Source organism: Microtus pennsylvanicus, chromosome 18 (genome assembly GCF_037038515.1).
Source record: "Microtus pennsylvanicus isolate mMicPen1 chromosome 18, mMicPen1.hap1, whole genome shotgun sequence".
In the NCBI taxonomy this organism is placed as follows: Eukaryota; Metazoa; Chordata; class Mammalia; order Rodentia; family Cricetidae; genus Microtus; species Microtus pennsylvanicus.
This window is the reverse complement of record NC_134596.1, coordinates 14959096-14975547: the sequence shown is the minus strand read 5'-3', so window position 1 is coordinate 14975547 and position 16452 is coordinate 14959096. Positions and strand designations below refer to the sequence as shown.

Genomic DNA, 16452 nt, shown 5'->3' with positions numbered 1-16452 from the left:
ACAGGCAGACTCACAGAGCCACAGTCCCAGCTGGAAAGGAGAGGCCTGCGGGGCCCGCTCAGCCCACAAATGAGGCGCACCAAGTGCTTTTCTGTCATGACTTCAGGTTTATTAGCGATATGCGGGAAGTCTTCCTAGGGTCGGCTGCATGCAACACACAGGTTACTCCTCGAGTACAGTTTCTAAAGCTTTAGTTACTGTGTAATAAGGCTTCTTAAGTCACAGTGTATTCTTCAAGGCCTGAGCCAAAAAAAAAAGAGACTGCCAGACAAAATGATGTCAGGTCACATTGATCGCTAATGAACAGAGCCAGCCGCTGCGCTCTGCTCCACACACTAAAACACTGCTCCGCGCGGGATGGCCAAGCACCTCACTGGACAAGTAATTTACACTCTCGCTGTTCCCTTCAGGAAGGGAGGAGATGGGGGTTTTCTGCTGTGGGCTTGCTTTGTTGGGGACAGTGTGTGTGTGTGTGTGTGTGTGTGTGTGTGTGTGTGTGTGTGTGTGGCGCTACGGGGTATACGTAATTTTTTTTTTTAAATAGGGATGTCTCCCATGCTTCTGCCTTTGTTCCTAGCAGGATGTTGCCCCCCTCAACAGGGAGCCTCGTGGTGGAGAAGGAGTCCACGTGAAGATGTCCAGGGAAATTCACAGGGTCTCAGGGGACTCAGAACAGGCGAGGACAGGAGAAGCAGCTGTGGTCACAGGTCGCCGGAAAACCTAAATGTCTTAAGAATGGCTTGCCAAGGTCAAAGTCCAAACAGTAATATTTGCTAAATAAATATGGAGTTTTGGCATTGTGACCATCATTTTTTTTTTTTATTTAACTCGGGAGTATCCCCTTGCTGCGTCAATACTTACAATCAGTCATAGGTTCCCATACGCGGCACAAGCCTCATCCAGGGTCCCAGGAGCCAGCTTGCCCCTGCTTCAATGCAGATGGAGGCTACGCCAGCATACGGGCCCTTTAGGACTCGGCTGGACCCCAAGTGTCCCAGCCAAAGGGAGGAGATGGCTGCAGCTGCATCACAGAGGGTTCCCTTCATAGCCGCAGGGGCGGGCACCACATTCACATTCCATAGCCTCAGGGAAGAAGAACACAGCACAGCACACAGAACTACCCGTGAGCACCCTTCATCAGCCGCGATGAGAATGTGGCAGAGGACCGGTAAGTGTCCCAAAGGCTTGTCCTTCGACTCCCCCTTGGTAAGGACGTACCTTTTTTTTTGTGGCAAAACCAAACCAAAACAAGAAAACTAGGTGGTGAGGACACACCCTTCAGGGGAGCCAGAGTTCTTGGTTGGGCTATGGGATGAGGGGTCAGGGCTGTGTCCTGGCTTCTGGCTCCTCTGGGCCCAGGTGGGTCTGCCTGGTGTCCCTGCTCCGTGGCGATGCCGGGTGTACCTAGATGTACAGCGGGGTCTCCTGGCCTGTGAGGAGTCTGAACATGGCCGCAGGCATGGTCTTCATGTGGATCTGTAAGTAGAGAGGAAGGCTGAGCTGCCCGCCACTTCCCAATCAAGTAAAAATGAACAGCAGCTGTCCAGTTCCTGGGGGAGGCTCTGAGAGGGACAGACCGGGCTGAGGCCTGGGGACCACTCCCTTTCCAGGATTTTGTGCACGGTGCAGCTCTCTTTGCCTCTCATCTCATCACACTGACACCGGAAGAACGAAGTATCAGACTTCCAAGGGTGACTACAGTTTGCCCGTAGAATGCAGGCACCCCACCCCAGAGCCGCAAGGAGGATGCTGGGCATCTGTCAGGGGCACATGCTAACACTGGGTGATACAAGAGTTCTGGGACTAGGAAAAGGCCAGAAAGACAAGCTGTCCCAAGACTTCATCCTCTGAGGAGCAAGTAACAAATGTTTTTAACAGCCTGATTGCCCTTGCTGGCTCTCCATAGGCTGGGTATACAGCCAACTAACCATGGAATTGCTTCCAGGGCGGTGGGATGTAAGAAGATACTGAGCCCCTGAAAGCAAAGAGCAGGTGAGCGTCATCGTCTCATCATCCGCTCCTCTCAACAGGGCCATGCTCCTGGACTCAGGTGTGCTGTGTTCTTGTAGAGGCTGCCAGGGTCTCAGTTGCCCCCCAGGTCTGCTCTGCCCCAGGCAAGCAAACCCCGACTCGACTCTGCCCAGCTCATTCAGGCTAAAATCTGCAGATGTTTGCTGTGTTCATGGTTTAGCTCCTCCACAACCCAGGACAGCCTTTCTCTACCCCGCCCACAATCAACGTGGAGGAGGAAGGTTCTTCCTCTTGCTTACCAGTGACTCAGTCTCCAAATGTGCTTGGGGTTAGTGGAAAATGCAGGCAGACATTTTAATCCCCCAGTTGGGAAGACGCAGCCTCAGCCCACAAGCTAAATGGAGTCTGTCACTCAACCCCCTGTTTGCTGCCTCCTTGGGTATCGATTATGCCCAGGCCTGAGGAGGCAGAATCATTTCTTGGGGTCCCAGGCCCATGCCTCCACGGGATCGATTTCTTTAGGTGTGAAGCTGAACACTCCCATGAGGATGGTCATTCCTAAATGTGTACTTAGGAAAATTAGATTTTCTTTTCTTGGAAGACATTAGTAACAGGCAGCCAACGGTTCCTTCCTGTCGTCTCTCTGAGAGTCAGCCATCACTACTGCCAGCCCAAGGAATGTGCTGGCCCCGGTATTTCACAAGAAGCTGACTTTGTCACTGAGGGACATTAACCAGGATACCCTGAGGAAATAGCAATTCACACCCTTCCCTGCCCACAGGGAAGGAGCCCTGACCATCTTACCTGCATGGTCCTCAGGTGGCCACCAGAGGGAGTTTGGCAGGGACCTTAGAATCCAAGCCAACGTCAGCTGGCACCCAACTCCCCCAACGCTTCCGCTGAGCACCAGTCTCACTCTCTCTCCTAGCACCCACACCCTTGGTCCCACTCACTGTGACCACCCTGTGTCAGTTCCCACTGGCACACTCATCCCACTCCCCCCATACACATATATGCTCCGACTCACGTGCACCCACTCTTACCCGGCAAATTCACAAAGGCATTTGCGCACGCGCGAGCACACACACACACACACACACACACACACACACACAACCTGCATTCATGCACACCCGTTCTTGTCCATGTATGCACACATCACAAACACAGCCTCACCCCCCCCCCGCATTCCCAGGCACCCACGCTCACACTACCACCCCCACTCTCCCACACCTGTGGCCGTACTCCATCTCTCTCTTCCGCTGCTGCATGCACAGGTCACAAACACACGTCGACCCCACAAGTCACAGACCTAGTCCCTCATCTACATAGACACTGACACAAACACCTCTCGCTTTTAACACACCTCATCAACATCCGTGGACACGTGAAAACATACCACAAACTCGCATGCATTTGTACTGACACCCCTGTAATCACTAGCACCCACATTCATGCCTTCTCTCACAGGTGGAGTCATACATACCCCTACTAAACACACTCCCCGAACCTTATATAAACACATCCACACACCCACGCCCTCACCTCAACTTCTCCCCACTACACGTGCTCACCACCTCACCCATGCACACACACACACACACACACACATCTCTATCCCACAAACCTCGCCCATACTGGCTAAGTCTCCGTTCTGTGCACTGTGGCATCACCCAATCTAGCCTGCTCCACACCACGCACTGTGATGCTCACTTAGGAGATCCTTGAGGACAGCTGCACCCCTCCATTGGGACCCTCTTGGCCATTCTCTCTCTCTCTCTCTCTCTCTCTCTCTCTCTCTCTCTCTCTCTCTCTCTCTCTCTCTTGGTTTTTCGAGACAGGGTTTCTCTGTGGTTTTTGGAGCCTGTCCTGGAACTAGCTCTTGTAGACCAGGCTGGTCTCGAACTCACAGAGATCCGCCTGCCTCTGCCTCCCGAGTGCTGGGATTAAAGGCGTGCGCCACCACCGCCCGGCTTCGGCCATTCTCTTGTTACCATGGAGATGACCCAAGAAGAGCTAAACTAGGGGATGGTTACAGACTAGTGAAACAGGGAAGGAAAAGCAGCCTGACCCTGGGCACAAGGGACAGCAATGACACAGCAGCTAGGTGGTGACCAGAGCCACCTGGCTTAAGGGCTGGATTTGCAGGATTCTGTTCAGAAAAGGTGCTGGGAACTGTACCTGGTGGCCTCTGCCCAGTGACCTTTGCCCTGAGTGTCTGGGAGCACTACACCCATTGTGTTCCTCCTACTCAGGGACACTGTGAGGTGGGGACATAGTGTGCTTCTCAGCTGACATCCAGTGGCCACTGGAGGGCAGCTGGGTCACAGATGTTAATGTAGGGCATGAGCCATCATGGGGAAGTGAGTCCAGCGTCCCACAGGTCAGGCTGTCCTGAAAGGGCTACTTCCCTCAGAGCATATAATATGGCCCACAGGTTGGCTGTTAGACAGAAAAAGTAGGAGCCCAGTCATCCTGGACGCCATCGTGAACAAGATGGACTTTGAGGCCGGGTCAGAGTCTTACCTCTCCCACTGAGTTAGACAGAGCCTGGACTATCTTCTCGTGGGCTGTGGCCACCACACTCTGTCCGTTGATCTCGATGATGCGGTGGCCGACGCGGACACCCCCTCGCTCCGCAATACCCCCTCTCATGAGGCTGCAGATCTATGGGGACAGGTGAAGTCAGCACACACATGGCCACCACACCCTGCACGTGTTCCACCGTGTCCCAAAGATACAAGAAGAGAAGCTACTTTTGCAGGAACCCAAAGAGTCACTCGTGAGTCATGAGAGAGGCCATCTGTGAGTTAGAGTGCGGTTTAGAGCCAGCAGCACAGTGTGGGTGTCAGAAAACTTCTTCCTGCTGCTGCCTAGAGCAAGCATCTCTCCATCAGCCACACCCCAGTGCTCTTCGGAGGAAGACAGTCGGTCCGACCCTTTCCCACCTCATAGAGAGTTCGGTGATAAACTCTTAAGCAGCACACGGAGTTCAGGGAAGTGACACTGAACCAGAAAATGGTACTGCATCCACTCACTCACAAAACTCACGAAAAACTAAGGCATTAGAAAAGCGGCATCCATAGAGGCCACGGAGAGGAGAGGGACATGCCACGTACAGGGAAGAGAGGCACAAAACCTCCTTCCAGCTGCTTCCTAGGAAGCATAGTGTTAATTAGCCAGGCCATGGGGCATGCAGGAGCAAGTTTTGTGGTGGAGCTGACCTTGCTCAGGGTCTCAGTTAGGGGCAATGATGAGGACCCAGCCAAAGGAGTCTATGAAGCTCCGGGGTGTCCCTGAGGCACCCAGCCCTACCTGGGTTTCAGTTGCCTGTAAGGTCTTAGGTACTTGCTTCAGTCTCCCTCACCACCACCAGTGGCCGGCAAGCCCATCTCTCCTGCTGAGCCTGCAGGGAGCCTAGTTCCTCTCTGCTATGCACCGTGATTGAGACTCCCCTGAGCCTCCTGGAGAAGCTTGCCTACCTCGCGGCTGGTTTTGCATAAGTGCATTTCCCATTTTCAGCCTCATCTCACCCCAAGCACAACACATTAGTTTGCAGACAGGCCCCACATGACCTAATTAAGGCTATTTCCATATGGATCCTCCCTTCTCATCCCACATGATCTCCCAAGGAGTCTAGAAGTCTCCAGCGTGGAGACTCCCTAGAGTCCATACTGAACAGTTAGAGCATACAGAGCCCACCTCAAAACCCCTCTTGCGTGCCCCATGACCTTTGGAGACTAACAACTTTGTACCCAAAATTATACATTTGTTCCATCAACTCCAAACCTCTCAGAGCCAGACATCTGAACTCTGCACCCCTAAACTTCTACCACACACCTCACTGCCCCCAAACAGGCTTCCCTCTACCCTACAGGCCTCCTCAGTGATAGGGTATTACAAACCCCTTGGTACCTCCAGCGCCCCTGTTACACACACACACACACACACACACACACACACACACACACACACACACCTTGCCCTCTGCCTCTGCTCTGGTCTCTGAGGAAGGGGCTCATATCCCACCTGGCCCACCACAGGGATCCCCTTCTCTTCTCACACATCTTAATTCAGCCCCCACAGGCTCAAGCCAGAGCCTCCCCTCACTTCTTACCAATGCCCCCTCTCCAGCCCCACGGTACACAATCCGCCTTGCAGGCTATATGACCGAAACAGAAAGGGACCTGTGACATTACCCAGGTTCTGTGACCCTACAGGAAACAGTGAAGACAGTTTCCCTCAGTGGTAGTTGTCTTTCTAGAATGCTGTTTTAGTACTTTTCTGCGGGGTCATTAGGGAGCCCCCACATCCCCTTGTCTTCCCTGCAAATGCTCTCCTCGTCACCCTGAAGCTCTTTCAGCTGGGTAAGCAATCAGGAACAAGGTTCCTTCTGTACTCATTTAGTGGCACTAGCTCCGCCCTTCGGGACCTTCACACTAGGTAAACCAAAGAGCCTGAGTTTATGCTGGTCAAGCAAGTCAGAGAAGGTAGTGCCCAATTGGAAGAACTTATGCTCGGGAAGCAGGTAGATGCTTGGCCCCGCATCCCTTCCTTCAGGAAGGCCTCCTGTCTTCTTAGTGCCTGCCAGAGAGGCTGATAGGGAGCCATGTCTGCTGAATGGATAAGCAAATGAATTGAATGAATGAATGAATGAATGAATGAAATAATAAATAACGATGTGTTTGTTGAGCATGGTGAGAATGATGCCAGCATTTGGCCGTGTGTCCAGGCTACCCTAGCTGACAAGGTTTGCCATTCCCCTTACAAGTAAGCACTTGATGAGAATACACCTCAAGAGAACACTGGTCTACATTTGACAGATCCCAGGCCACACACTGGCCATCCCTGTCTGCCTTGGCCAGCATATTCTATCCAGATCTGTCTGGCTTGTATGTTCTCCCTGGAGCTGGCCTGGTCAGCTCTCCCTAGACAGAGCGGCACCCCAGCCTTCGGTGCCCAGTAGCTACACATGGAGTGGGTAGCCCGGGCAGGGAGTGTGGGGTAGACTCACGATTCCATTCTGTACGCTGAAGCCCAACTGGTACTTGAGGTCAGGACGCTTGATGAGGACCGTGGTGACCGGGGGACAGCTGACAATGTTGAGCTTTACCTGTGTCTGGTTCTTCAGACCCTGCAGAGCATGGGGACATGTCACTAGCTGATCCCCATGAAGAGGAACTGAGGGGCTGAATACCAGGGTCACACTCAGGGGGTATGGGAGCAGCTGTCACCAGGCCGTATACAAAAGAACTTTCTTTTCTCGAGGGCTATGAAGACTCCATTGTATAGTCAAAAACACTCCACAGATTGACCTCCCCAAGAGGAACATACTAGCTCAGTGAGGACCTGAGCAGGCGCTGGGGGCTCAGGGACTGCATGAGGACAGGCTAGTGAGGAGCCAAGAGCAGCTCCAGGCTGTAGAGAGGACCAGGTCTGCCCCCAGCAACCCAGGCCAGAGTGCTTTGGCCTTTCATGGCTGCAATTTAGCTCACCCAGAGATGCAGATAGATACAGGGCTCCCAGGACACGTAGCTCTGAAAAAGCCAGGCTGGGCCTGTAAGTATCTGTCCCATTGGATAGAGGCTACTCTAGACGGGCTCGTAAAGCTCCTCATGTCACATTCTGGTCTTAGAAAAGTTCCTCATGTTGTAAGGACAGAGAGGCTTATTCTAGTTTCATGGTTAGGAAGGAGGGGGGGGGGGTCAAGCACAGCTTGCGGTGCTGCTACCAAAACCAGCACCCCCTACCTCGAGTATTGAACTGGGCCATATGAAAACCTGACCCCACCTACATGTGTTCCTCTGCCTTGGCACCTCTCAAAGCCCTCTCAAGCTCACAGGACAGGTGGTCAGAAAGAACACCAGCCTCCCAGTACTGTGTCCACTTAAGAGAGCCTACCTTACAGGCTGTCATGACTAAGAAAACTTCCAGACACGCCCCCTGCAGAGCTAACCTGGGAATATCCCAGGCACAGCAGGCTGAGAAATGAGATAACCCCTTCCTTTTCCTATGCTGGCGAAGCTTGGGTCTTCCTCTGATTTCAGGTATGTGCTACTCTTGGGATCAGCTGACTGTCGTGGACCCATCCCTGGGTCTCTCTGGGCTTCAGTCTCAAGTGAGGGTCATGAGTCAAAGCCAGCAGGGCTGAGGAGACCACCGGCACAGGATCCCAGAATACACACCTTGATGATGCCCTGGCAGGTAGCCAGGGGCAGCCCCACCAGGCTGGTGCCGTTGATGGACATGATCTGGTCCCCAATGCTCAGCTTCCCTGAGCGAGCTGCAGGCCCGCCATTCATCATATTCGCCAGGATCACAGTGGGCAGGATGGAGCCCCAGCCTGATTCCACGACCACCACGCCCAAAATCTCACCCTTGTGCTTCTCGAGCTGCAGCTGCAAGAGAAAGGACACTGTGAGGGGGCACACTGGTAGCCAAATCCAGGGAAAGACACGACTGGCCTTGGTCCCTTGGATCCTGTCCTGCGAAGGCCCGTTTATCTCAGCTAGGAAAGGTTTGAGGCTGAGAGAACTTCCTTTCCTCTGGACTCATCCTGCACCAGCTTCTAACAGTATTTAGGACCCAGGAGCATTCTGGGAACTGATAAGCAGGGAGTCCCTCCCTTGCCCAACTCAGCAGGGATTCTGGGATGCTAGCAGGGCTCCTGGGCCGTGAAGTTATCCCACTCACCAAACGCTCTGAGGCTATTCCATGGTCTAGCCTTTACTCTCATCTGCAAAGTCCTATTTCTTCTTTGCTTTAACGATGCCTAACTATTGCCACACATTCAAGAAGCCAGGATGGGGCACGCACCCAACAAGGATACAGGATAATTCATTCACTCAGTCCTCCAATAAACACACAAAATCTTCCCCTCACTAATCCCCAAAGAGCAGACTCATTCATTCTGAAGCCCCCAAAGAAGGCCTTTGGGACCTGCTAGGGCTTCTGTTACCAGAATTTCACTGCCGACTCACCCAGGCTCCCTATTCTCAAGATGCCTCCCATGAGCTTTGCAGAAATATCTCCTTGCGCTAAGCCGAGTGGTAACAACATTAAAGACGCACATTTTCGGGGCCATTAAGACTGATTGGAATCTTTGTCTCCACTGCAAGTGTCTCATCTCACACCTGCATGCACAGCTCCAAGGCAGGAGCAAGATGCATTCTGAGGGCCTCTGTGTTGGTACATTGGTGAGTGTGTGGACTGATACCTTGAGCCATCCTTGTCTGGTGGGCTGAGATGGGGAGGCATTGAGACAGCCCCACACTCAGGCTGCCTGGCCCATCTCTTTGGTGGCTCAGTTCGGAGAGCAGGGTTTAGCAGAATGAGCTTTGGAGGGGATCCCAGCTAATGTGGCCCACCTACCTCCTAGAGGCCCCCAGCCGATGTGGCTCACCCCCTGGGGACCCCCAGCCAATGTGGCTCACCCCCTAGGGACCCCCAGCCAATGTGGCTTACCTCCTTGCAGTTCTCCGAGTTTGAGAAGTGGATGAGGTCATCATTATACATCTCCTGGGTATTTATGATATCGCTGTATTCCTTCTGGCTCAGGTCTTCAGGGTTGATGCCGTTTGCCCTGAGGAACTCCTGGTAGGCCACGCTGAAGGCCTGCCCGATAGACTGGGCTATCAGCTGGGCCTGTGGGAGGAACAGGCCTGCTAGACCAAAGCATGGATACACAGGCTCCACTAGGTGCCCATGTGCCTTCAAAGGAGCCCTTTTTTTGGGCTTAAACAATGAAGGCAGTGACTTTGGGCTCTCAGCTGGCAAAAGCTGTCTGTCACATCCCACCTCGGGCCACCATGATGAGAATCTCTGTTGTCTGTGCTACCTCAAGTCCAGATACTGGGACAGAGCAAGGCTTTTGTAAACTCACAGAAAATGACAAAGTAGAAGGATTTGCTAAATACAAAATTTTCTTGCTTTAATTAGGAACTGTAATGTATTTTTTATTTTGCCCATTTAATTCTAAAAGCAGAGTTGAGATCCCACCCCACCCCCTGGAGTGACACTTCCACGGTTAGCTGTCTATTCTATCTCTCTGGAATTAGAAGCCCTTGAGAGGTGGAGGCTGGTGTGCATGCCACAATGCTCTGGTATGGAAGCGTATGCTAAGCTGAGGGCCACAAGGCATGGATCTGGGACCCAGAACAGACTCCATGTTCTCGAGAAGATCATATCTTTCTATGCCCCAGGAAGAAACCTATGGAAGCCTGGACGCTGATGACAGACTGCCTCCCTGGCTGCGCTACAGACAGGACACCGGGAGGCAGGATCTAAAGAGGCCGTCTCCTGGACCACATATGGATGCTCCGAGCCATGCAGCCCTAGGAAGGCATGGGACTTTGGGGAACATCTCAGTGCATAGCAAATCCAACATCTGCCTCCCCCGCCCAACCCTCTTGCTGCGTGAGCTCCACCTAGCCCCAGTACCCCTCTGCTTCTCCTCCCACACACCTGCCATTGCCTACTCTGTAGGGTGACTCCAAAAACCTTGGTTCAGTATGATCTAAGAACAGGGGGGTCTGGCTTCAACTCTTTTCTCCCTCTGCACAATGCTTGATTTAAGTGCTTCCGAATGAATAAGCATATCTAAAATCAAGCTGGGATGGATCATAGTCTCCGCACACGAGGCCTTGCTTTAAATACTCACTGATTCTAGGCTGAACTGCCTGCCCAACAATGTTCTTGTTCCCACATCAGCATATTAGCAGTGGGTGGATGCGGCAGCCCAGGAACCGCTAGGTGGCGCTGCCGGCCTGGATAAGAAAGGAACTGGTGCAGGAGCACACGGGGTTCTTGAGAGGAAAATAGCCGAGGGAGGACTGTACCACCACCCATCCCGCAAAGGAGAAGGGCCACAGATTGGGGACGGGGGATCTCAGTGCTCCCACCGCCAAACCCTTGTCTCCACCTGGGAAGGGCGGACTGACGGCATCAGGTGTCTTTGCCCACTGTCCTAGGTTGTTCTGTGAGGCACTTCCCATCCTCCAACTCACTCTTCCTGCTGTAGGATGCGCCCTCTCCTTATCCCAAGGAAATGCCCAAGAGACTCAAGTTGGCCATGCCATTTGGAGAGATCACCCTCTTCAAGCACAATCCATAGAGCCATGGAGTCTACACTGCCTGCTGTCCCCCACTTTCCCCGTTGGTTCCCACCTCCCCTTTTGTCCTTATCTGCCCTTGCTGTCCCTACCTCCCCTGATGCCTTCCAACCCTACCCCTTCCCCTTGTATCCTGGTTTCCCTCCTGCCTGGACAGGAGTCAACTAGCTGAGGCCCCGCTCCAGCCCTTCCCACAAGAGCTCCTTGCTTGCTCCAGTTCCCAGCCAGGCCTGTGGGTATAGGGCTGCTATAAGGCCCCAGCTGAGCTGAGGGCTAGGTGCAAGGGCCTCAGCGCCTGGTGGCTTCCTGCAGGTGGGTTCAAGGTCCTAAAGAAGTCAGGAGGAGGCCGTGCCTAGCTTACAACTTCCTGGCTTCCGGGCTCACATCGCCACAGTCATCTCTGCAGTAGCATCTAGCCTTGCCCTAGCCCCAGGGCAGTGAATCCTACCTTACAGAGGGGCACCCGGGCCTCAGCAGCTGGCCTAAACAGGCTTACCATTGTGTTCCCTCTCTGAGCAGCTGCTCTGAGGTGCCTGACAGAGCCAGAGCAGTTTTTTTTTTCTCACTCCTTCAAGGATTATTTGGGTTCTACCTTCACTGCACTCCCAACTCGATCTCCTGCCCAGTGGATGGCAGCTAAAGTCACAAAGACAGCTCCTACCTCAGTCTCTACCAAAAGTTGTCTGCCCTGACCGTGCCTAGGCCCCTCCCATTCCTGGCTCCTCCACGATCTGCATACAAGCCCAACTGCTCGCTGTCTCTTGCTCAAACTGCATCTCAGTTGACATCTACCACACCGGCTCTCTAGGACATCCCCAAGCAAACGGACCTGTCTGTCCACCTATGCACAGAACCTCATACGGTGGTGCACACTCATGCACTAGCAGGCATGAACAGAAAGAAATAGCTTCTAGTAGAAAACTCCCATTGCTTCAAAACATTTTCAGTCGATGACTTAGGGAAAAGATAAGAGCTCCCACACCCTGGTCTGAACCTTGTTTTCAGAGAAAGATTCTACACTGTGTTTCAAATGTTGAACTACCCGGAACCTACACCGATCCAGTAAGGCTTGCAAGCCCTCCTGTGAACGAGCCTGCCTTAGCCCCTGCAGAGATCGGTGCTCCCACAATATTGTCACTACTGACAAAAGCTTGGAATGGCCTCTTCACAGAAGGTCAACAGAGAAAAGGTAACAGCTCAAACATAGCCTTCCTGGAGGCTAAGGACCCCATGGAGACACTGGAGCCCCCCTATCCCATGGTCACCTCAGGTTCTGTTTCTGTTGTTTGTTTGTTTGTTTGGCAGTTGTGATTGACACAATGATCCCACGGCCTCGGCTTCAGAGGAGTTGGTATTACAGGCTTTGGTCACCCTAGGATCTTTCAGCTTTGGTATTTAAAACTTGAAAAAAATGTTTTAAGTTGTTACATGGTTAAAAAAAACACAGCAAAGGCAAAGCCTATATAATCTTGGTGAAGACACATCCTTCTACGTATGCTTGGCATGTAAGCATGTGCATGTGTGAATCCTTGGCATGTAAGCATGTGTGCATCCATGGCATGTATGTATATGCATGTGTGCATCCTTGGCATGTAAGCATGTGCATGTGTGCATGCTCAGCATGTAAGCGTGTGCATGTGTGCATGCTCGGCATGTAAGCGTGTGCATGTATGCACCCTTGGCATGTAAGCATGTGCATTTTCATAAGAGAAAAGTTAGGCAAAAATGAACTTATCTCCAAGCGACAGGCTATGCAGAATGATTTCTTTGGTTAGATAGTTGTGATGTATTTAACAGCTCCGGAAGCACCCGTACTATGAAGGGAAATAAACTTGTTTATTCAGAGACGCAAGTGTGAGGAAAGGCGCCGACTCCTCTCACGCGTGGACTCTGGAGCTAAGTGACTGCTGGCTTTCGGGAGAGCAGCCAGCTCCCCACACCCTGCATCCTAGCCTTACTTACGTCCTCTGACTCAAACACGTGACAGATCATCTTGTACTGCTTCTTCCCCTCCTGGGCCCCAGGGGTGGTCTCAATGCAGTCCTGAGAGGCTGACCGGGGCATGCGGCGTCTGGCCATCAGAACCACGATGTTACCGATGTCTGCAATGTAGGAGATGGTGCGCAAGGCGTGGTCCATCATGGTTTCCTGCGGGGGTGGGGGAGGCCACGTCAGGGAGCACTGAGAATATTCATCTCGAACAACCAGGCTAACACGGGAGATTTGTAACCTTGAGACCAGGTCACTCTAGTGCAGAGGGCAGGGCTGTCCTGTACACTGGATGATGATACTGACATCACTGGCCTTACCCACTGGATACCAAAACCAAAAATATCAGGGTGGGGGTATTGAAGCGGCCCTTGTTGAGGGCCACAGCTCTAGTTGACATAGTGTTTCACAATGGTCCTTGACAAAGTGGCCTGGGGTGGGGCTAGTCAGCCATGGAGGAGAAGCATCCATGTGCTGGAGCGCATCCCAGTAACACGTATGCATTCACATAGGCTGACTTCATGTCCTCCCGGCTTTCCTGTGTCAAAGCCAATGATGAGTTTGCCACAAGTTCTAAGAAGAAGTAGCGAGCCTGCCTGTGGTCAGCAAGTCTCCATAATGGTCCCTGGCCAGGCCCATTACTCTTGATGACTTTTGTCACTTGATGGGAATCTCCTTGGGCATCTTGCCCATGACCCCTTCCTAACAACGCTGCACACAAAGGCTCTGAAAAACTAATCAGTTGCTCCTTTGTGCCTTTGTTCTCCTGTCACAAAGGGAAATCTGGTGTCTCTGAGGCTCTGACCTCTGGAGTTCTCTTCCTCTTGCCTTGCATACACCTGACGAGGCAGTGGTCTGTTTGCTGCCAAGGTTATGAGGAGGCTCATCAGCCACAGCACTGGGAAGGTGGGGGCCGAGTCTTTGTCAATGAGACACTGGCAACTGAGACGCTGGCTGCTAGCCAGAGCTCCCAAATCTTTGCCCAGCTCTGGCTCCTCAGACAGAAGCTGCCACTGGAGTGGCCTCGCTGTCCCTGGCCACGCCTGGTCACTTCAGCCTCTACCCACTCACCTGTCCCCACCCTGTAGCCATCTGCCAGTGCTCCAATTTTCCATTCAAATCACTGTCCTGCTGCCCTCTCCTTCCAGTTCACTCTAAACAGCGACTTGGAATAAACTCACTAGCTCTCTCGATGGCCCATTCCCCTGTCCCTGGGAGACGGCATTCTGGCACAAGCACCTTGAACTCAGGAATAGAAGCACGGTCCTCCCGAGAAAAGCTCTCCTGCAGCTGGACGCCTGCTCTGCCGAGGCCCCAGGCGCAACAGCTGGCTATGGTGATGTGGACAGCTGTCTGTCCGGTGCTTACCTGGGTGTCAGCATTTAAAACTTTGATCCTCTGGGTGGAGATGAAGAGGTCTACTTCTGTCAGCGTCTGAGCATCGCCTTCCGAATTCTAAGACAGAACCACAGATGTGGTCACACCCCAGAGGCCCAACACAGTTCACTGCCTTATACTGTCCTCTAGCGACCCTGAGGTGACATGGAAGGAAACACTAAACCAAAATGGGGCAGCCACTGGAAGCCTACATGCATGCGTGGTGGGGAGCCCCCTTTTGAGTGCGAGCTCTCAGGGCACAGGGCACAGGGAAAAGAGGCAGCTTGCCATAGCAAGTGCCTGGCTGGGGTCTTACTGCCCCCCCACCCCAGCAGCAAGCAGGGTCCCTTGGCTAATTCTTGCTGGATGTGACGACGGTGACTGTCATTACCCTCCAGGGACATTCTTGAGGGTGGAGACAGGGACAGGGGGAAAATGTTCTCAAAGAAGCTTGCTTCAGATGTAAGCCCTTCCTTTCTACTTAAATGTTCATAATCACATGACTGCCCTTCCAAAGACCACCAGGAGAGACGGAGGACAGGGCTGAGCATTGCCTGACAGTGACATGGAGGTGCAGGAGAAACTGTCACATTTTGTGGTCTCCACTGGAAGCAACTCAGCCCTGGAGCTGAGTAGCTAGCTGCTCAAGGCCTGCCCCTAAGCAGGACAGCTTCTAATTGTTTCTCACACCCCTGAAGATACTGATCACCTCACAGTGGCACTGAGATAGAATCCCCCCATCTCCTACTCCCCTACCTTCTACCCCTCCACCCTGTTTTTCCCTGTAGGGAAAGGGAGCCCAGCAGGTGTGGTCCTTTGGCCACAGCCCCAGAGAACGTTGCCGCTTTGAGGACACAGGAAACTAGATTTCTCGTCTTTGACATGTAAGGAAAGAAAGTGGGATGGATAACAAGCCACGGTGCTATGTCTCCCATGGGCTTACCAAGGCCCTCTGACACCAAGCTTGCTGGAGTTTTATACAAGTACATAGAAAATAACCAGCATTTACGAAATGACCAGGTCAACAAACCAATGACTGTCAACCTAAGTTTTGAAAGTCTACCCAGGCTTAAACTCTTCTTTTCCTTCCTTTTTCTTCTTTTTTCTAGTTTTCCTTAGGTGTGCATACCATGACCTTTGCTCCCTAGGCAGGTGCTCTGCCTTGAACCACATCTGGGAGAGAGGGCAGTTCCAAGACAAACTCTTTGTCCCAGTTTAGTGGGTAAAAACTAACGGCCCAAATATCAGAATAACACAGTTAACACTATGAGGCAAGCCAAGTTCTAGACACTCTACGCTGTCCAAGCAGATGTCCTGTTTAGGAGTGTCCATGCAAAACAGAGTTCTGCAGACATGAACCTTGCTCCAGGACATGGGAGACAGTAGATAGGAACAGCTCATTAAAATAAGCAATATGAACAGGGCGATGGTGGCGCACGCCTTTAATCCCAGCACTCGGGAGGCAGAGGCAGGCGGATCTCTGTGAGTTCGAGACCAGCCTGGTCTACAGAGCTAGTTCCAGGACAGGCTCCAAAGCCACAGAGAAACCCTGTCTCGAAAAACAAAAAAAACAACAACAACAAAAAAAGCAATATGGCTTAATTCCCAAATCCAGCATTCTCCTAACAGAGAAGGAAAACTTATGCTCTGTGGTACTCCTTGAATGCCCACCAGAAGCCCCCATGCACAAAGGAAGCCAGGCACACATACACATACACACACACACACACACACACACACACACACACACACACACACGCTCTTTCAGGCTCACATGGGTTCTACACACCGCTTTTTTCTTGATCTTAGCAGCCTTCTGCACCCTCTGAGCAGCATGGAAGAGAAAAGAACATCAGGAAGGAAGCTGTGGCAAGGTTATTTCAGCCTTGTGCTTTACAGAGAAAACCCAGACTCTGCAAGTCCCCTGCAGGGACCATTGGACAGTCACCACCCTACTGAGAACACACAATAAAGACAGACCATTCATGCCTGCCACTGCCAGGCG

The 16452-nt window shown here is 52.4% G+C and overlaps 1 protein-coding gene across 5 annotated transcripts in view; it reads right to left on the bottom strand.

Annotated features, from left to right (window-relative positions):
- Positions 1-87: 87 nt before the first annotated feature.
- The window catches only part of Apba2 (amyloid beta precursor protein binding family A member 2), a 205001-nt gene continuing 188636 nt past the window's right edge, over positions 88-16452 (bottom strand). For 4 of the 5 annotated variants that reach the window (XM_075952872.1, XM_075952873.1, XM_075952875.1 and 1 more), the window contains exons 8-15: positions 16237-16272; positions 14439-14525; positions 13044-13229; positions 9436-9615; positions 8157-8369; positions 6986-7105; positions 4498-4638; positions 88-1476 (exon numbers count right to left, since the gene is read on the bottom strand). In XM_075952872.1, coding sequence (XP_075808987.1) covers positions 1405-1476; positions 4498-4638; positions 6986-7105; positions 8157-8369; positions 9436-9615; positions 13044-13229; positions 14439-14525; positions 16237-16272 — 1035 coding nt within the window. In that variant the 3' untranslated portion in view covers positions 88-1404. The remainder of the gene's footprint in view (positions 1477-4497; positions 4639-6985; positions 7106-8156; positions 8370-9435; positions 9616-13043; positions 13230-14438; positions 14526-16236; positions 16273-16452) is intronic. The other variant, XM_075952877.1, reaches the window with a different exon arrangement.